Source organism: Mesoplodon bidens (genome assembly GCF_964165515.1).
Source record: "Mesoplodon bidens genome assembly, chromosome: 15".
Classification (NCBI taxonomy): domain Eukaryota; kingdom Metazoa; phylum Chordata; class Mammalia; order Artiodactyla; family Ziphiidae; genus Mesoplodon; species Mesoplodon bidens.
The window spans coordinates 424,496-446,348 of NC_138171.1; the positions used below are offsets into that span (position 1 = coordinate 424,496).

Sequence of the window (21,853 nt, forward strand, 5' to 3'; positions counted from 1 at the left end):
CCTCGCGGACGGTGGCCGGCGCGGCTCAGTAAGGCCCGCGGACTCGGCGAACTGTGTGGAAGGAGCGGGATCTGTAGAGCTCAGCAGCGGCGAGGTGTGTAGGTCCGAACCGGGGATGGTGACTCCAGACCCCCCGCCAACCTTGGGGAAGGGTGCGCGACGGAGGCAGGACCGGGGTCCGGCGATACGCGGCGATGGGGCCCTGGCATTACGAACCAGGAGGGCGGAGGGCTTCTGGCGATCCGATGTCCGATCCCTGCCGTGCTCTTTTGTCGCCCTCACAGCTCCTGTCATGGCTTGGCCAGTTCGGGTCTCCCCCTGTGACTTATGATGAGGGTGCGGCGATGTTTTCCCAGATGTGGTCCCCGTGTAAGGTCTTTGAATACAAGTATTTATTGAGAGTCTGAGTGAATGGGTCAGGCCTGGGGGCCGAGACCAGGAGTCCGGAGTCGTAGGTCCAGGCTCACCCTTCCCTTAGAGCTCCCCAGAGAGCTGAGGGCCCCGAGGGCAAGCTGATGGCTTTCAGCGTATCTTCTCTTCAGTCAAGAGAACTCATCTCTTGGTACTTTTCCCCTTTCTTTTCAGCTGAGGTTCATTCTCCCCTCCCTTGTCACCCTTTCCAAATTCTCATCCTGAACCCACTGCTTTCTTGGGTAGTTCACCTCCAACGGCTTTCCAGTCAGATACCTCAATTCCGTAAACAGCAGAGAGGAGGGTCCTGCTACAGGTTTGTGTCTTGTCTCACAAAGCCGCGGTCAGGCAGAATATTTTACTTTAATTCAGTTGTTCAGGTTGCCAAAAAGCCTTAGACAACAGGTACTTCCTGAACGGATACCGAAAATGGGTGTCCGATCATTTCTGTAATTTCCAGTGTCTTGGGTAGGAGATAAGGTAAACGTGGATTAATCACCTGGGAGGTTCTTAACATCTGGCGAAAGAGTTTTACTTTCATCAGATACCGTTACAGAGATAAATACTATCAAATTTCAAATAGCATTTTGATACACGATAGACGTTCTGGAGAGTTGGATGCTAAGCCAGCAGAGGAGAGGGTTTTGAGTCCTCATGGGTGAACAGAGTCATTGGAAAGAGCAGTGGCTCTTGAGTGAGGGTGATTTTGCCATCACCCGTCCTCCAGAACGTTTGACAACGGCTGGAGACATTTTTCTTTGTCACATCCGGGGTGTGGGGGCGGGTGGGACGGTGCTGCAGACATCGAGTGGGTAGTGGCCAGGATGCTACTACATATCGTACAAGGCATAGGACAGCCCTCCCCACCACCCCAAAAGAATTATCTGGCCCAAAATGTCAATAGCGTGCTATGGAGAAACCTTGGATAGAGGCTGAGGACTGAAGAGAGGCCGAGGTTGTCACATGTACTCTCACCTCAGGTTGTCAGTCACATTTGCCAGACCCTTGTGTGGCCCTGCCCCTTTCCCAGAATCTGTAGCAGGCACACTGATGCCATTGCTTGTCACGGCCTTGGGATGAGAAAACCTTGGGGGCTCCTCAAAGTCATAAACACAGGAAGGAAGGAGTGATTTAGGAGGGTGACGTGGGAGAAGAGAGCTTTAGGAAGAACAAAATTGTCCTCATGTGTTTGGGAAATGTGCCAGATGGAAAAGAGATGAGGTGTGCCATGGGGTGTACCATTGCAGAAGGCAGACTGGGACTGATGCGTGACAGGGAGTCCGATTCTGAATTTGATATAGACTGCTGTAGCAACTAGAAATGCCTAGATCTGTCTAGAGAGTGCTGGGTTTTCTGTCACTGCAAAGTTCATGTATAGGCTGATGACCAGTGACTGGTGATATGCAAGAGGGGATTTCATATAAAGGATGCTCTAAGATATTGTGATTCTACACCACTTTTACGATTCTTTCCCAGAACTCGGAGCTCCTCGTTCGTTAGCTGAAGAGCTCCTTGGATGTCTGCTCTGACAAGTTTCATCCATTTACATGTGCCACTCATTTTTCAGGTACAAAAGGAAGAATCGCTTTGCACAAAGCCAGAAGGGATACGCTGAAAGAACGATCAGAAAAGAATAATACATAGGTAAGCATTTACATTGACTTTCTCCACATAGTTGAGACAGGGTAGCTGGTTAGTGGCTGCTTTCTCGTGCTCGAGCCCTTACAAAGTGAATCTCCTCAGCATGTCATAGAGGTTGGAGCCTGTCTGAGCCTGTGTGTCTCTGCCCGTGGCCCCTAGTTTCTTCGTGTCATTGCTTTAGATACTGTGTAAGGCCCTTCTCTTTTCCTCCGATCACAGCAGACATTGAGTAACCTCTAGTTCTGACTGAGATGCATATTTCACATTATAGTACTTTGAAATGAGAAAGGTTTACCTATTGTGGAAACAAATGTAGGCTCCTGGGAATGTTAGTGTCACATGGTAATGTTTTTCCCAGGGCTGCCATGGTAACTGACGTTGCCTGGTTACTCCCTACGTTTTCCATTCGACGCAGCAGGCCCACCGCTAGGCCTCTCACCTGAGAAGTCCAGAATCGGGAACACACAGGCTGTATCAGTTGCACTGCGGCCTTATTCACAATAGCCAAGATGGTGAAGCAACCAAAATGTCCATCAACAGGTGAATGGATAAAAAAGAAGAGGTCCATGTACACAGTGGAATATTCACCATGGAGAACAATGAAACACTGCTCTTTGAGGCACCACAGATGAGCATAGAGATAATCATGGAACATGAGGTAAGTTGGAAATCAAAAGACCTATATCCTATGATATTACTTATAGGCGTTATCTGATAACTGACACACAGGAAAATATTTCCACAGAGAAAGACACTCACAGATGTAGGAAAAAACTATACTTATCTAAAAGGAAAGGTGGGAGGAATGGATAAATTAAGATCAGTGTTACATATACCAATACATATTATATACATGTGTCACAAAGACCGACCATATAGCAAGGGACGTCTACGGAACACTGTGTAATATTTTGCATGGGCAGAGGATCTGTATATAAATAGATATATATAATGTACAAATGAGCCAGATTGTGTACAGCTAGGGCAAACAATATTCTAATACTTACCCCGATTACAAAAATTAAGACAACCAACAAGAAGTAATGAGACATAAACGTATGGGGGTTTCTCCTGGCACATTCCATTCTAATTTACAACCTAGGAACACGACTTCCAGAAAGGCTCTGCTGCCCTATTACCCAGATTGGGGAATGGAGAAATGCTGCCTCCTTGTGACCGTTTCACACAACAGCAGCTTTAAACCCACTGCTAATGGTCACTAACTATTTACCAATCTTGCCAGTTCTGTAATGACACCTGTCCACCAAAATAATCCTGGGGTCGAAAATTGAATAAGAAATTGAAAAGAGGGCAACCTTCCAAGAGGACAATTTGAAAAGGTTTATCGTATGCATACTTTTTTCTCCTTTTTTTAAAAACACACAAAAAAAAAGCTTGGAAAAATGATGAGTTTTAGGAATTTATAAAGACATGCAAACCCAAATTACAAAAACCTATCAGCTCACAGCAGTTAGAATGGCCATTAACAAAATGCTGCAAGCAATAAATGCTGAAGCGATTGTGGAGAAGTGCGTACCCTCCGTTCTAAGGGGGACGTGGTAAGAGCCACTAATGAAAACACAATGGAGGTGCTTTGAAAAGGGAAACATTGCACTACCAGGCAATCAATCATACCCACTGCTGGACCTGTCACCTGAGCAAATGAGAATCAAAACCTCACAGACAGGCAATTCTGCACTCCAGCAATACTTACCATAGCCAACACTTGGAAGCAACGAAAATGTCCATCAACAGAGGAGTGCACCAAGAAGCAGTGGTCCATGTACACAATGGAATATTACTCCAATAAAAAGTATAATTTAAATTTAAAATGAAATATAAGTAAGGAGACAGAAGCAATTGGGAGTTTATGCGGGCACATTTCTCTCTAATTTATAACCGAGGAACACCACTGGCAGGAAGGTCTGTTTCCCTAGTACCAGCATGGGGAACGTAGAAAGGCTGCCACACTCTGGCCGTTACCTGCAAAAGCAGCTTAAAACCTGTGCTAATGGTCACTTCATGTGAACAACTACTGCATGGCTGTAAATGAGACCTGCCCACAAAATGCCTTGAGGGAGGTAATGGCCAAAAAATTGCAAAATGTGACTCATACTTTAAGAAAAGACTTTGAAGAGCTAAGCTGTAATCACAGTTTGAAAAATAAAATGGACATGCCTTAAAGCTTAATTTCAACGGATTATGAGACACACGCAAATTCAGCTACAAAGAGGTTTCAGCTGGTACACCTCAGAATAACCATCAGCAAGAAACCTATAAACAATAAATGCTGAAATGTTTGTGGAGAAATGCATAACCTCAACTTTCAGTTGGACGTACCCTTGAAAGATCCACTAATGAGAACAGAATGGAGATGCCTTTAAAAGGTACACATTGAGCTACAATATCATTCACCAGGCCCATTCCTGGACCTGTAACCAAAGAAGACAGAATTGGAAAGGCACAGGAATGCAAATGTGCACTGCACAGTATTACAATAGCCAAGATATGGAAGTAACCAAAAAGTCCAGCAACAGATGAGTGGACAAAGAAGAACTGGTACAAGTACAGACAAAATATTAGCCAAGGAACAAAAAAGGACACATTGCCCTGTGCAGCACCACAGATGATTCTAGATGTAATCACACAACCTGGAGTAAGTCAGAAAGAGAAAGACACATATCCTATGATATCACTTATAGGTGTTACCTAAAAATTGATACCAGTGAAGATATTCCCACAGAGAAGGGCTATCAGAGATTCATTAAACAAATTTATGGTTCACCAATGGAAAGGTGTGAGGATTGGATACATTAGGATATTGGGGTTAACAGACGTATACAAACACAGGTGAAATATATAATCACCAAAGACCTACGGAATACCAAGAGAAGACTACTCAACATTCTGTCATAACGTACATGGGATAAGGATCCCAGGAAGAATAGACATATGTTTATGTGTAAAAGAACCATATCTTGCACACCTACAACAAGCCAAACGTTGTAATCAAACTTGCTGTAATAAAAAATAAAAAATTAAATTAAAAACACGAACAAGAAGTAGTGAGACAAACTTGAGGGGCTTTCTCCTGGCACATTCCATTCTAAATTCCAATCTAGAACACGACTTCCATTGAGGCTCTGTTGCCCTAGTAACCAGAATTGGTAAGGGAGAACTGCTGCCACCTTGTGGCCGTTTCACACAACAGCAGCTTTAATCCCAGCGCTAATGGTCAGTTGATATTCAAAATCATTGCAGGCCTGTAAATGACACCTGCCCTGAAAACAAATCCTGGGGTCATATATCGAACAAAAAATTCAAAAGACGTCCATATTTCAAACCGACAGTTTCAAGAGGCATAATTTATGCACATTTGGCTTCTGTTTCTTTTCCTGTCTTTTTTTGTTAAAAAAACGGGAATGGAAAAAGGCTGAACATCAGGAATTAATAAAGCCATGCAAGTCCACTGTACGAAAACGGTCACCTCACAGCCGTCAGAATGATTATCAGCAAAAAAAAGTCTAAAAGAATAAATGCTGAAGGGGTTTTAGAGAACTGTGTACCCTTTAGCTGCTGGTGGGATGAAACCTGGTAACAGCCAGTAGTGAGACCAGATTGGAGGTGCGTTTAAGGGTAAAAATGGAGCTACCATGTGATCTGGTAGGCCCACTCATGGGGTTATCACCTGATTAGACCAGAATCAAAAAGACACAGGCTGGCAATCCTGCACTGCAGCAACATGTACCATCCCAAGACCTGGAAGAAACCAAAATGTCTATCAACAGAAAAATGCACCAAGAAGAAGTCGTCCATGTACACAATGGAATATTAGCCATGAAAAAGCATGGAACAGTGCCGTTGGCACCACTATAGAAGGATCTACAGATAATCACCCAACTTGAAGTAAGAAAGAAACCGAAAGACAGACATCCTATGACATCACTTATAGGTGTTACCTAAAAATTGATACCCATGAAATAATTTCCAAGAGAAGGACACACATAGATTCAGAAAACCAAATTATGTTTAACCAAATGGAAAGGTGTAAGGAATGTATGAATTAGGATATGGGGGTTAACAGACATGTACTAATACATATGAAATATATAATCACACAATACCTATGGAATACGAAGAGAGGTCTACTCAACACTCTATAATAACATACACGGGAAAGGATCCAAAGAGGAATAGACAGATACATTGATAGGATGAACCGGAGACTGTACACCTAGGAGAATCTACATTTTTATCAAATTTGCTCTGATAATAAAAATTAAATTTAAAAAACAAACAATAATTTAGGAGATATAAACTCTTGGGGCTTTTCGCTGGCACATTCCACTCTAATTTGCAGCTTACTAACACGATTTCCAGGAAAGCTCTGTTGCCCAAAAACCCAGAGTTGGAAATGTAGAAATGCTGCCGCCTTGTGGCCGTTTCCCACAAGAGCAACTTTAAACCCACAGCTAATGGTCACTTAACATTCACAAGGACTCAGGGCTGTAAAGGACACCTGCCCTAAACAACTGTGCGGAGGTAGGGAATGGCCAAAAAAATTCAAAACTGCAAATTTTTCAAGAAAATAATATGAAGAGGTTAATTTGGCTCACTCTTTTAAAAAAAGGAAAATGGATAAAAGCCCAACCTCAGTAATTATTAGACTCGTGCAAATCTAATCTACAAAAAGGTTTCAACTCACACCACTCAACTGGCCATCAGCAAAAAGACTACAAACAATAAATATTGAAGGGGTTTTAGAGAACACTGTACCCTCTAGCTTCTGGTGAGATGTAAAGTGGTAACAGCCAATAATGAGAACAGAAGGGAGCTGCAATTAAAATAAAAATCGAGGTACCATTCAATCCAGCAGTCACACCACTGGGCCTCTCACCTGAGACCTGAATCGAGAAGACCCGGGCTGCAAAATCTGCACTGCAGCCTTATTCACAATAGCCAAGACAGTGAAGCAACCAAAATGTCCATCAACAGATGAACAGAATATTAGCCATGGAAAACAATGAAACACTGCTATTTGAAGCACCATAGATGAGCTTGGAGATAATCACAGAACATGAGGTAAGTCAGAAAGCAAAAACCTATATCCTATGATATCACTTATAGGTGTTAACTAATAACTAACACAAATGAACATATTTCCACAGAGAAAGACACTCACAGACTTAGAAGTATGCTTATCTAAAAGGATAGGTGGGGTGAATGGAAAAATTAAGATTAGGGTTACCATACATGTACAAATACCTATTAAATACATATATCAAAAGACCGACCATATAGCAAGTAAGGTCTATGGAACTGTGGAGACGTCCCAATCACCTGACTGCTCTCCGACCTGCCATGAATTGGAGACTGAGACCAGGCACGCCTCTCTCCTCCTCCATTCACTCAGGGACAGACTGGGGGTCATGGGAACCTCAGAATCGAAACCAGATTCTAAGACACCCCTGGGGTGTCTCCTAGCCAATTTTACAGCCCTCGGTTTCTCCCAAGTTCTCCGTTGCCGACGGCTTATTTTCTATTCCACTGTGGCCAGGCCACAATATTCTCTAGACAGTCAATCCAAATGGCCTCCTGAAGGGACTTTCAATTTTAACATCCTCCGTGATCTAGATAATTACTGCCGCAGGATGGGCAAATGATCCGAGGTCCCCTATGTTCAGGCCTTCTGGTATTTATGCTCCCGCCCCTCCCTCTACGTCGATTGTTCCACTTCCCAGATCTTTCCTGCCAAACAGGCATCTCCTACATCCAAGCCCCTAATTTCCTTTGATGATGACTCCTCTCCACTAGGCGACCCACCCGAATCTCTCACCTCTCCCCCCTCCAGAGCTCCTCTCCAGCCTCCACCCAACCCTGAAGCGGTCCCTCCTCATCCCGCAGCCGCTCCGGCCCATCCAACCGCTCCCCCACCTCCCTCAACGGTTTCTCCTCCCTTGCCTCTTGCTTCGCCAATTAGTGCACATACACGCTCTCCCGACTCCCAAGATCCAAATCTCCTCTGCCCTCTGAGGGAGGTAGAAGGAGCGGAAGGATTAGTTAGAGTTCATGTTCCCTTTTCCCTCCAAGTTCTCTCTCAAATAGAAACGCGATTAGGCTCCTTTTCGGCGGACTCTTCCCGCTACATCAAATAATATTGCTACCTCTCTCAAGCTTACGATCTAACCTGGTATGATATCTCTGTGATCCTATCTTCTACTCTGACCCCTGATGAGAGGGAAAGAGAATTCAAACTGCTGCCCGAAACCATGCAGATCAGGTTCACCTTACTGACAACTCCATGCCTGTCGGAGTGACTGCTGTACCTGGTACCAATCCAGGCTGGACTTATCAGGATGGCCAAGATGGCCGTCATAAACACGACCTCATGATCCAGTGCCTCCTGGCTGGCATGCAGGCTGCTGCTCATAAGGTAGTCAATTTTGAAAAACTAAAGAGATAATCCAAGAACCTAACGAAAATCCAGCTATCTTTCTCTATCTCCTTACAGCGGCCTTAACTTTCTACACCCAGCTGGATCCCGACACCCCGGCAGGGGCAGCGGTCCTAGCCACCCATTTTATCACCCAATCAGCCCCAGACATCCGAAAGAAATTAAAACGGGCAGAAGATGGCCCTCAAACCCCTATTCGAGATCTGGTAAAGATGGCCTTTAAAGTCTACACTGGCCGTGAGGATTTGGCAGGATCCAGCTGACAGGCTCGGATGCACCAGAAGGTGGCCCTCCAAACCCAACCTCTTGTAGCCGCCCTAAGGCCGGCCATCTCCCATGTATCACAGCATCCATGGGGTCTGCAAAAGGCAACCCCGCCGGGGGCCTGCTTCAAATGCGGAAAAGGCCACTGGGCTCGCCAATGTCCCCATCCCCGACCTCCTTCTAAGCCCTGTCCCAGCTGCGGGTTAACGGGCCACTGGAAGAGTGACTGCCTTACGACTGGCCCTCCCTCAGCGTCTCCACGTGGGGGGCAGGCCGACCCAATGGCATTACCACTCGAACTGCTGGGATTGGCTGACGACTGACAGCACCCGGACTCGAAGACCCCCATCACCCTCACCGAGCCCAGGGTAACGCTACAGGTAGCGGGTAAGCCCATCTCATTTCTGGGGGACACGGGGGCTACCTATTCGGTCCTGCCTACTTATTCCGAGCCAGTTTCTCCTTCCCAGATCTCAGTCATAGGTATTGATGGCAAACCATCCTTCCCACTCCAGACCAGTCCACTCCCATGTCATATCGAAGGACTCCCTTTTACTCATTCCTTCTTAGTCATACCATCCTGCCCAGTTCCCTTGCTAGGCCGAGATGTCCTTTTCCACTTAGGGGCCTCCCTCCAGCTGGATAGACTTGACCCTAAGGTCCCCTCCTCCCAACTCCTGCTTCCTCTTCTCGGCCTGTCTCTAGAACCCTCCCCCTCCTATCCCCCTCTTCCAATCACACGGAACCCAATCAATCCCCATGTCTAGGATGCTTCTAAGCCCATAATAGCAACACACCATTCCCCCGTCCTCATCCGCCTAAAGGACCTCTCCAAATTTCCATCAAGGCCCCAATTTCCCATCTCTGAGACTCACCTTAGGGGCCTACAACCTATTATCACCAGACTCCTAAACCAGGGACTCCTTATCCCCACTGACTCCCTGAAACACCCCCATCCTGCCTGTCCGCAAGGCCTCTGGGGATTATCGCCTAGTCCAGGACCTCCTCCTAATCAATGAAGCCATAATCCCTCTCCACCCAGTAGTACCAAACCCATACACCTTGCTCTCCCATATCCCCCCATCCACAACCCACTTTACGGTTCTAGATCTCAAAGATGCCTTTTTCACTATCCCCCTACATCCTGACTCGTATTTCCTCTTCACCTTTACCTGGACGGATCCGGATACTCATACTTCCAGTCAGCTCACCTGGACAGTTCTTCCCCAGGGCTTCCGCGAGAGTCCTCACCTCTTCGGTCAGGCGCTGGCACAGGACCTCACTTCCTGCTCCGGTACCCCCAGCACACTCCTTCAATATGTAGATGACCTCCTGCTTTGTAGCCCATCTCAGCCTCTCAAGACAACATACTGCAGATCTCCTCAATTACCTTGGCTCTCGTGGTTATCGGGTCTCCAGCCAAGGCTCAGTTATTTGTATCTTCTGTAACCTACCTGGGGCTCCACCTTACCCCCACCACCAAAGGTCTAACAGCCGATCGCACCCGGATTATCCGTGAACTCCAGCCTCCGGAAACAGCGGAACAAATTCTTTTTTGGGCCTTATAGGATTTTTCCGACACTGGATCCCTAACTTTGCTCTCCTCGCTAAACCCTTATATCTAGCCGCTAAAGAAACTCCTCAAGGACCCCTCACCTCTCCTTCCGCCGTTCGACAGGCCTTTCTCACCCTCTGTAATGCTCTGATATCTTCTCCCCTTTCTCTGCCCAACCAAAACCAACCTTTTCACCTTTTTGTAGATGAACGGGCTGGAATAGCCACTGGACTCCTTGCCCAGCCTGTTGAGCCTTCCTACCGCCCCGTGGCTTACCTCTCCAAACAGCTAGACCCAACCATTCGGGGATGGCAACCATGCCTTCGGGCCCTAGCAGCAGCAGCCGAACTGACCAAACAAACACTACAGATACTCAACCACACAGGAATAGGTAACATCTCCGACTGCTTTCTATGTGCCTCGCTTGGCCGGCCACCCTTGGCTGCTGTCCCACTCGACCAACCCTTCAATTCTACTTCCTACACATCCCAAAACCCACCTTTTTCCCCGTTAAAAGTCCCCATATTCCTTGATTCAAAAAAATCTCATCATCTGTTACGGCAGCCACCCAAATCTAGCTGATACCGGGTTTCTCTGCAACACATCCCTCACGGTAAACACATCAATTGAAGCACCACCAGGCATGTTTTTGTGGTGCAATGGTTCCCTCACAAAAGAGATCAATTCTTCCTCCCCCTTCCCATGTATCCCCGTTACTCTCGTCCCACAACTCACACTGTATAGCCAAGCCGAATTTTCCTCGCTAATCACGCCGCCCCTTACCCGACAAAAAAGAGCTATCTTTCTTCCTCTGGTCGCAGGCATCTCTCTCGCCTCCTCCCTGGTCGCTGCAGGCCTCGGGGGGCGGGGGGGAGCTCTAACACAGTGTTTCAACATCCCGCGACTTAGAACATAAGCTCCAGCTAGCCATTGAAGGCTCCGCCGCCTCCATCTCCTCTCTCCAGTGCCAAATCACCTCCATAGCCCGAGTCGCTCTCCAGAATCGACGAGCCCTGGATCTCCTGACGGCCGACAAAGGAGGTACCTGCTTCTTCCTACAGGAGGAATGCTGCTGTAAACGCCCTCCATCGCTTAAGAGAAGAACTCCAACGCAAACACCAACAGTCCGCCTCCCCAATTCCCGATTGGTGGCGATCCACCCTCTATACCTGGCTAACACCAATCTGAGGCCCCTTAATTCTCATCTGTATCTTGCTCATGTTTGCCCCCCGTTTTCTTAGGTTCCTTCGCCGGCCCATGGAGGAAGTCTCTCGGGTGGCCACAAACCAAATGTTCCTCGGTCCTTACACCTTACTTCCTACAGAAACCCCCACTGGTCTCCCCTAAGCCTCGGACCTCTGGTCGCCCGACTCCCCTTTCGACGCCCCCATTCAGCATGAAGTAGCCAGAGATCGGAACGCCGCCCCATTACACCAAAGATGTCGGGATGTAAGGCCAACTGGCCAGAGGCAAGGGGACGCAATCATATTCACAGGTTGCATCAGACCGAAACTCTCCGGACCACCCAGTTCCAGAAACTGACCTGGAGACATTCCGGACCACCCAGTTCCGGGAACTGACCTGGGGGATTTCCACCCGGCCCAGCCTTCCCGCCTTTCGAGGGACGGGACTAGCGGTCCCAAGACTGATGTAATCGGCATCAGATAGTGCCACGACACCCGAAGAGACCACCAGATAAGGAATTCCCTGCGCCCTCCCAGATTCACCACACCCCTTTCCCTTCTTCCCCTATAAAATCTTGCCCAGCCCTCGCCCGGGGGCGACTTCTCTGGTCCCTTTCTCTCGACCAGTGAACCTCGCCCGGGAGCGCCCCCTAATAAAGCTCACTTGAAGCTTTCCTCTGTTTCGCGATGCCGTTTGTTAAGATCCGACCTTACACTTACACATCAAGGATGGCTCTGAGCTGAATTTCTGCAAAACAAGACTATCCCGTGCAAAGAACAACCCAGTAGAGCTTTGTATCCCATCAGCTACAGGAAGAGAATGGCTGCCGGCTACTGAAAGCCAGCAGCATTTACAACTTAACTCCCATGGCCTCTGCAGGGGTACGTCTGAGTTTTCTGTTTCTGCCCCTGTACCAAACAGCTCTGGTGTAATTCCTCGTTCCTTCCTCCACCCACCCCCACCAACCCCCGTCCCCTTACCTGCGGTCCGCAGCCCTCCGCTCCGCGCTCGGATGCCGCTGGGGTGCCAGGGACCCACGGGACGGGTCGTTCCCAGCCGCCGAGCGCTGGCTTCCTAGACCCCCGCCAGCTCGCGTGGTGCCGACGGCGAGGAGCCCCGAGGACGCCCCGCGCCAGGTGTGCTCTGGCCGGGACGCCCACTTCCAAGACACTCTCTTCCGGCAGAGGCGCGCAGACCACCGCCGCGCTCAGGTGACCCACAGCCAATGCCGAGCAAGACCCGCCCCGGCGGCGCCGCGTCCGCGCGGCGCAGCACAATCACGGCGCTCCAGGCACAGGCGCCGGAACGCCCACTTGCAGGACATTCTCCTCCGGGAGAGGCGCGCAAACCGCCGCCGCGCTCAGGTGACCCGCACCCAATGCCTAGCAAGACCCGCCCCGCCGGCGCCGCGTCCGCGCGGCGCAGCACGATCTCGGCGCTCCAGGCACGGGGGGCGGGCGTCTCCTCTCCTGAGAGGCAGCTAGCGATGCCCCCGGGCGCGGGCCCCTGCAGCGCGGAGACGGCTCCAGGCTGGACTCACCGACACCAACGCCGCCAGGAGGAGCGCTTGGCAGGACTCGGCAAACAATCCAATGTTTTAAATGGAAAAAGGGCTTCAAAAGACCCTTCTCCAGATAAGACATACAAATGGTCAGCAAGCACATGAAGAGATGTTAATCGTCATTAGTCGTGATGAAATGCAAGTTAACACCACAACGCCGACCCCTCCACACACTAGAAAGCCTACAATCAAGAAAGCTAAAAATAACAAATGTTGGCAAAAATTTAGAGAAACTGATACAGAATTTTCCATAGGGAAAATAACTTCCGGAGGTGGATGCTGAGAATATTTGTACAACGTGAATGTAATTAATGCCATAGAACTGTATGCTCAAAATGATTTAAATGGCAAATGTTATGTGGGGGGTTTTAACATAATTTAGCCCCTGCTTTATACCAGACCCCAGAGTCGAAGCTTCTCATCCATTTTCTCACTTTTACTTAACCTCCTAGGATCTTCACACTCCAATTTAACAGACGAAGCTGAGCCTGAGAGGTTAAACTAAGTGACTTGCCGAAGGCTCACTCGGCCAAGTCTACACTGTTCAATGTTGCTGTATTTACTGAGCACCTACTAGAGCACCTACTGAGCAATACCTCCAGCACCTGCCAGAGACATTGTGGAAAGACCAGGATGAACGGGGGCTGAAAGCAGATTACAAAACATGGGTACATCCTGGGGCCCTGCTCTCAAACACTGAAGTTTCTTGGAGTGGAGGGGATGGCTTGTGTCACACTTGTGGAGCCTTTTATTCCACGCCACCGCACCCCCACAGAGGAGGGAAGCAGCTGGCCTGATACTGAGTATTAGCTCAGCTGGGGAGGAGTCCTGGGGCTTTGAAGAAGGCATCTCCTGCCCCACTCCCCACATTGCCCCCTAGAGTCCAGTATGTGGGCACAAGCATCCCTGTGGCGGGGCAGGAGGCACGTCTCACGGCACCCCTCGCCTCCCGCCCTGCAGTAATGACACTGTACCCATACACCCGCCACAAGGACAATGAACTCTCCTTCTCTGAGGGCACCATTATCTGCATCACCCGCCACTACTCCGATGGCTTCTGTGAGGGCATCGGCTCAGAGGGGTCTGGATTCTTCCCCAGGAACTATGCGCAGCCCAGCTGCTGACAACCTGGGATCTCTGGGATGCTGACCCAAGCACCGCCTTGAGTGAGCCTCTTGAGTCCCACACCAAAGCCTGCTCCAGTCAAGACTGGACCAGACCGGCACGCCTCCTGGGCTGTGAGCTGTGTCTCTTCCTTTCCCCCATTGCAGTGGGAAGGCGTCCGGGTGAAGAAGAGGAGGCACCCAGAGGCCTGCTGGAGACAGGAAAGAACTGGAAGCCAAGGAGCTTGGTGACCTTATCCACAGGGGACCCTTACGCCATGCAAGACAGGGTGTCCAGCTGCAAGTGCCAACTTTGAATAAAATTCTGATGACCTCCTGATGATTGCCCTGCAGGGCTAGCGGGCCGAGGGACTGAAAGGCAACCCACCTGTAAGGCTCCTGCTAACTGAGCCTCCTCTGCCTGCCCTAAGCAGCAGTATCTCCCATCTCCTCGGTGCTCACTGAGCCCTCCACACTAGACCCCTGTGCCCCTCTGCGAAGGTGGGCCGCACCCTGCTCTTTTGCCTGTTGCCTACTTTGTTGTGTATTCAGTCTTGGTGCCCCAGGCTGGGCACTCCTCCAAGAGTGGGGACCAGCTCCCTCACTTAAGTGGGGCTGAGAGCAGAGCTCACCTCGCCCTCATCCCCCAGACGGCAGCGTGAGACACCTCGCTCACCTCTGCCCCTTCACCTCCTTCACAGCTCTGAAACCCCAGAAGAGGGAGGTGGGCCTTGGGTTTCCACTGGCTCTGCTTTAAAGCATCATGGCTTTCTCTTCCATACGGGAGGAGGGGGGCTCAAAAGGGCCCAGTCAGTGGGGCGACCTTGGTTAAGTCCCTGCTTTCTTGCTGCATAGACGAGGCTGTGCTGCAAGGAGACATCTTCGGGCTCTGTGAGGTCCCTGGCTGGCCAGACCCGAGCCCCGGGACAGTGTGCTACCTCTTTCCACCAACAGGAGGTGACCGTTCCCTCCAGCTTTTTATCCTGTGGGGATGCTTACAGGGTGGGGTTGGGGGAGGCAAGGAGTGTAGTGTAGTCACAGTAGGTAAAGCAAGATCTAGGCCTGGGACCGTTGGTAGGGAGCACCACCTCTCTCTGTGGGGAGTCCAGTGCGGGGGAGGTGGGGGGAAACATTTCGGGGCCTAGGTCCTCTGGACAGAAGACTGGAGAAGGGAGGCCACGCAGCCCAAGGCAACAGTTAACCGCAACGCGGCGGGACATGTTCCTTCTCGACCCTGACAGGGAACCCCGTCCTCCCAACTGAGAGGACAAGGTTTGTGGAAACACTGCTGCCTGCTCAGATATGCGCGCCACGCTGCTGCGGCCGGACTCCGGAATTCGCTTGCAGTGGAACTGGGGAAGGCAGCCGAGCTGGGTTAACTGCACAGATGGGGACAGCTCCCAACTCCCTCCTCCAGTCCCCAGATGGACCAACCTGGGATTCCGGGAAATCCTGAAGGGATATACCAAAACGAAAGGGAAAGGGAGTAATAAAACTAGCTTTCTCTTTCCCGACCCCCACCGCCCCACCCCCTCCCCGCCCGGGTGGCCCCTGCAGGCCACGTCCTCAGCACCTGATGCAGGTGTAGGCGCACTTCGGTGGAGGTTTCCCAGGGCACCACCCTGGCGCGGAAGGAGCTGGGCTCGGCCTTCTGCGCCTCCTGCATAAGGCGGTGCATGGGGTAGTGGCGGCGCGGGAAGGCCACGTCGCCGCCTGCCAGCAGCCCCATGGGGCAGAAGTCGTTGGCGCCGTTGCTCACGTAGAAAAGGTGCTTGAAGGGCAGGCCGTCGTCGGCCTGCTCGCGCAGATAGTCGCTGAGCACCTTGTGCTGGCACATGTTGGCGGGGCAGCGAGCGCAGCTGTGCGCGTGGAAGGGCTGCAGCGCCAGCAGCCCCCAAGGGTCGGGCCCCGACGGGTTGCTGAAGATGCGGCAGAACAGGCCGTGGTGGCCGGCGGCGCGCAGCGCACTCTCCATGCCAAAGGTGTTGGCGTCTGAGATGAGAATAACCTCAAAGCAGGCACCCTGCTTGGCCACAAACTGCAGCAGCCCGCCCATGCCGGGTGACAGGGGGATGGCCTCGTAGATGGCGCGCAGGTCCCGCGGCCGCACTCCCTGCTCGCCCAGGTACTGGAAGACGCGCTGCATGTACTCGTTGTAGAAGCCCTCGCGCTAGGTGGCACGCAGGCTCTCAGGCAGCCGCTGGCCCGCCGCGGCACGTGCACGACGGAGTCGTTGCTGTTTTCGTCCACGATACTCTCGTCCAAGTCGAAGGTCAGGAGGAAGCGTGGCGCGCCGGGCGCAGCCATCCCGCTGTCCCCTACCAGCTTTGTCCTGAGCGACCAAATCCTTTTGTGGTCACCAAAAAGAGTCCCTCAGAGGAAAGGGGGACAGGACCTCTGAGCTTCTCCTGCAGGGTGGGGAGTGGCGGCTGCGGAGGTCTGTCCCCGCTGAGTCTGGAGTGTCAAGAGTGGGGAGAGGGCCTAGCTGAGGTATTTGGGCGCAGGATGGAGCAAGGGGCGCTCACGGGAGTTGGAGGGGACGCTGCGTCTTATCCATTCCTGGATTTCTGGGCTCCGGCTCTCACGAGTCCCTCCAGTCCAGAGGGTCCGTGAATGGTGTGCATCTGGGCCGTTCCCTCCTCTTGCCCCCCATCTCCATGTTATGTATTTTTAACCACAATTTAAAAAATGAATGAAGCACTGATAATCCATGTTACAACATGGATAAACATTGAAAACATTCTAAGTCAAAGAAGTCATACTGAAAAGGCCACTCATATCACAACCATCTTGTGTGCTTTAAATCCATAGCAGTTTTGAAAATGAGGGGATGGGACTTCCCTGGTGGTCCAGTGGTTAAGACTCTGAGCTCCCAATGTAAGGGGCACAGGTTCGATCCTTGGTCAGGGAACTAAAACCCCGCGTGCACAGTATGGCCAAAAAATAAAATAAAATAAACGTCATTGGCCTGGTTTGGGTCATAGCATCGTCCTTGAACCCATCAGAGCACCCATAGGATGGAACATGGGATTGGCTAAATGTGGATCATATGCCCATCTTCAAGGTGGGTGGAACGTAGCATCAGCCCTCTGGAACTGTTTGGACTGGAAACAGGTAAGAAGTTCCCAAAGGAAAGCTGAGGTTCTGGACTTTGGCATGAGAACAGATGCTGGATTGGGGAAAGCGGCAGATTCCACATCACTGACGGCCCACTGCACAGCTGTGGGATCTGAAGGCCAAGGAAGGAAGGGGCTGATTTAGGGTCAGGGGCTGCAGCCACCCATCCAGTGCTCTTGCTGTCCGTCCACAACAGCAAGAACCTCTTCCTCTTGCAAAAGGCACAGCCCTCCTTGATGTCTCTGGTGGCGGGAGCCCAGGAGTCACACCTGCCCCCTGGCCACATGACTCACCCATCCCCCAAGAACAATACTGCTCATTTATCCAGTCTCCTCCCTCCTTTACAAAGAGCAGAGACTAAATGCTATGGTGGTTAGGAAATTCTTGCTCAATGAAGCAGTGGGAGGCTCAAGGATTATGCCGTATCATGGAATCCATCATTGGCAGCTTTCAGAGACCACATGGGTGCACGTGGCTCTCCAAGACCATGCAGCCTCAGTGTCGAACTGTCCACTGGGTGGCCCAGTTGCTCCCGTATCTTTGACTCTTAATGAGTATGAATATCAAAAGTTTGTTACAGCTGGAAGCACAAAGGATTGCAAGGCCATGGTCTGCTGTATGGTTGTTGTGTCAGGAACACACTCAAATGTTTAGACAGTTATTACCTCGCTTGGCCAGCTATGAGCCTGTGAGGGGGAGGCCCTTTTCTCAACAAGGATGTTAGTAACTGAAACATCCCAAAGGGCTGTCTGTGCTGCCCAGGTAGCTGTTCAATTGCCCAGCGGCAAGGGCAGCTCAGTAATTGGCCACAGAGACTTGACAGGGACCGGACTGGCCTGAGCTGGAGGACCACAGATGACTGCCTGGATGGTCAGAGATCAAGGGCTGTCCTGAGACTTGATGTCTATTGATGCCCACTCAGATGGGACAAAGGATGCCTGCAGTCCCAGGAGGGCCCCAGCAGCCCTCAGGAGGCAGCACCTGGGGGCTGGTAGGTCGCTGCACCAAGTTCTGTATAAATTCATAACATGACCATGGAGTGAGCTCAGTCAGGCCTGTGCTGGACCCAGGCTGCCCAGGCCAAGTGGGGCCAGCACTACTCTTTCCAGTTCTGAGGTAGGAGGAAACCCTGTGGGCTTCTGAGGCCCTAACAGCCGTTGACTGAGGTTGAGGTGGATTTGAAACAGTCAGTGACCCGAGCAGACGTTTCGTTCTTCTGCTCTCAGGTTCCAGGACGGGGGTAGATAACCAGCGGCCCAGGTGAACCCCCACTCGTGAGTGACCCCGGGCAAGTCCTGTCCATCCTACAGGACTCAGAGGTGTGGGGTTAGGGGGGCCGTGGGCCAGTTGTGCTTAACACTAACCCACTAACCCTAACACCCAAATCTCTACTGTTCCCTCCCTAACCCTAACCTCCTCATCTCTAATCCTAAACCCTAATGCTCCTAACCCCTAGCCCCTAGATACTCGACCTTGACCTGTAAACTCCTAACCCTTACCCTGACCCTGACTCAGACCATCTAACCTGACCCTCTAACCCTGACCCTCTAGCCTGCATCCTTTAACTCTAATCCCTCAAAACCTGGGCGCACCTGAGTGGCTCCATCCAGAGGTGAAGCAGGACCTGTCTTTGGGCCCCCACTGCCTCTGCCCTCTCCTCCCCCCAGGAACCAGAAAGCCCTGGGTTGTTGGACTCTCCTGACCAGAGGGGCAGCTGCTCCTGGTCTACCTGCGCCCACACCCCCCTCCTCTGGGGCCCTTGGCCTCTGGACTGTCTGACCTTCAGTCCACCTTCAAGAGCCCGGACACAAATCCAGGTGAGACGCCTGCTTCATTGGCACAGGTGGGACCTGGTCCCCATCCTCACAGCCCGGCCAGAAAGCTTTGTGCGCACTGTCTCATGAGGCTGCCTGTCCCCAGCCAGCTGGAGGGGTCGGGAGTCAGATGGGGAACTGAAGTGTCCTTGAGGTTGGAGTGTGGGCAGGACAGGGTAGGAGGGGCGAGAGGTGAGGTGTCATCATTCCCAAACCAGGCAGGGAGTGTGTGCTGTGTTTGCATTTCGGACAGGGAAGAGTATGTCAGATGGAGGCTCTGAAGTAGCACACCTTGCAGGCCAACCTACTAGGGCAGTTCTTCCCTAAGCCAACGGGTGGCGCAAAACAACGCAACAAACTGTACATATATCCTTATAATGAATCTGGCAACTGGAAAGGAAACGTCACAGGTCACGGCAACTGAGACACGAGGAGCCCATCCCGCCCGCCCAGCCTTGCACAGTCTGGAGGTGGAGCCGGGGTAGGCTGGACAGGCAGCTCCCGGCTAGGGCCTGGGCCGGAGAGCCCCAGGAGGCATGGCAACCTGCAGACAATTTCCAGAGCCCACTGCAGCCGAGAGACGTTCCCTACAGAACAGCCTCGGGCCCTGTGTGTCCACCCTGTACACAGCACGACCCCGTCGACCCCTGGACCTCATTCATGGCTGTCTGGCCACCCCTCCACTCACTCCCTGAGTGCCTGAGCCCCCAGGGCCCCCTTGGCCGAGCCTTCTCTGCACACCTGGCTCTCCTGACTATCCCTGCCTCTCTGAGCACACCGTGTCCTTCCCTGGGGTCTGCGGGTCTGGCTAAGGGTTCCCCCTTGACCCCGGGTGGGCACCCCAGCCAACGCTGACGCTTGCCTTTCCTGCAAGATGGCCCCCTCAGTCTCACCAACTCCAAACTGTGTTGCATTTACTTCTGGGACAGAGGGAATGAAGAGGAAGCCCCATTCCGGCCTCACACAAGGTGCGTGCTAACCTTGTGGACCCAAGGGACCACCACAAAGAGGCTGGAAGCCTGGCAGAGGCACAGCCCCTACCGTCACCCCTGTTCCTCGGCCCAGCTTCTCTCTTCTACCATCAAACCCCTCAGCCGCCACCAGAGGAAAAATGTGGGCTTGATCCTGTCACTCTGGTTCCAAAACTGTTCTGTCTGTCTATAAAACGAAGTCAAAGCTAGCTGTCTGGCCACCCTTGCAGCCCCTCTGCGATGTGTCCTCCCCGCGAGCCAGGCACCCGGCCCCTTCCCCTGCCCCCTGCCCCCACCCTCCTCTAGAGCAAGCTCCGTCCATCCCGCTCCTTCAGTTCAGCTCAGCTGCCACCTCCGCTGACCCACCAGCCAGAGGTAACCTCTCCCTCCGCAGACACACCTGGCCTGCAGCTTCTCTGCCCCGCGCCCGGCTGGGCTGAGCACAGCTGAGAGCATGCGCCTGCTTCACTGTGGACCCCAGGCCCCAGCACATGGCACAGGCTCAGGGGTGTTTACTGGACAGATGGATGACCGTGAGGATGAGCAGACAGATCACTGACGGTAGCGGGTAGTGGTCCTCCTTCTGAGTCTCTACACTTCACCACAAAGTGCTGAGGCCACAGCAAAAGGGAGGGTGGGGGAAGGCGGCACCAGAAAGCCACAACCCCGTGCCGTCCTCATCCCCCTACAGCACGCATGTGTACACACACATGTGCACGTACATACCGGCATTCACACACATGTACACACACACATGAAAAGATGCACTGCAGTCACACACAGGCACACAATCACACGTGCTGCGCATGCAAAAACACGTGCATACACACATGTGCCTGCCTGCACATAAACACACTCACATGCACTCGGATGTACACAGACCTATGCACAGACAGCACACACATGCACATGCTTGCGCACACTCACGTAATACACACACATACACACAAAAGCTCAGGACATTTCACAAAGTTTGTTTTTGTTTCAGCCTCCCCAAGAACGAGGAGACACCAGATGGTCCCTGGGAAATAAAGATGGTCACGGCCCTGCATCTGTCACAGAGGCTAGCTGAAGGCTCAAGCACGCTCTGCCCTGCCCAGTCGTGGGGTACAGACCCAGCCTGCTCAGCTGCCTCAGCCGAGCCTTCCGCTGCCCCAGCCGCTCGTGGGAGAAGCAAGTCTGAGTGTCACTTGCAGGTCATGTCTGTGCTACTTCCTGACAGGAGGTCTTGTGTTATCTTGCATGGTATCTTGCTGTGGGCTGAGGCTTACATTTTGCTAACTACTCTTCCATAAGCACTTCACCATATTCCTGAATGCCTATGCCCTCCAGAGGCCCCAGTTCTAGAACACTGGAGTTGGGAAACAGTCAGCCGTCTCTGTGCACAATCACAAAGCTGCAGTCTGACCCAAGTCCACTTCTTCTATGTCTTAATGCTGCTCCACCTGGGGCTGATTGCGGAGGTGCTGGGTCTACAGTCCGTGAAGATCTGGGAGACATGATCCCCCTCTCGCAGGCCTGCACGGACTTGCCTTTGCCTGTTAGTCCAAGTCATGCTGTATACAACATCTGTTTTTCTCCTCTAGAAAAAAATATTCCCAGAAGCAGCAGCATCTCTTTAGACCACAGTCAGGATGACCCTCCTGGAATGAGCCTCAATCCGACCTCAACTGGACTATCTCCTGCCCTCTGCCTGACAAGGACCAGGCCTTGGGTGTGGTCAGTCTCCCCTCCAGTCTGACTGGGCCTTCCTGACCAGAGAACCCAGGAATACACC

The 21,853-nt window shown here is 51.6% G+C and overlaps 1 protein-coding gene and 1 pseudogene across 5 annotated transcripts in view; one reads left to right on the forward strand and one right to left on the reverse strand.

Moving 5' to 3' along the window:
* LOC308629265 (uncharacterized protein) overlaps window positions 1-21,081 on the forward strand; it is a 61,632-nt gene extending 40,551 nt beyond the window's left edge. The window contains exons 2-5 of one of the 4 annotated variants that reach the window (XM_081256873.1): window positions 2,468-2,710; window positions 7,048-7,134; window positions 8,564-9,157; window positions 11,291-11,573. In XM_081256873.1, the coding sequence (XP_081112999.1) occupies window positions 2,468-2,482 (15 nt within the window). In that variant the 3' untranslated portion in view covers window positions 2,483-2,710; window positions 7,048-7,134; window positions 8,564-9,157; window positions 11,291-11,573. Of the gene's footprint in view, window positions 1-9; window positions 95-284; window positions 1,140-2,467; window positions 2,711-7,047; window positions 7,135-8,563; window positions 9,158-11,290; window positions 11,574-21,064 lie in introns of those variants that run through there. The other 3 variants (XM_081256874.1, XR_014017646.1, XM_081256872.1) reach the window with 3 other exon arrangements.
* Window positions 15,625-16,759, reverse strand: LOC308629375 (phosphoethanolamine/phosphocholine phosphatase-like; annotated as a pseudogene). Its single transcript has one exon. The product of its transcript is annotated as a phosphoethanolamine/phosphocholine phosphatase-like (transcript).
* Window positions 21,082-21,853: the final 772 nt, after the last annotated feature.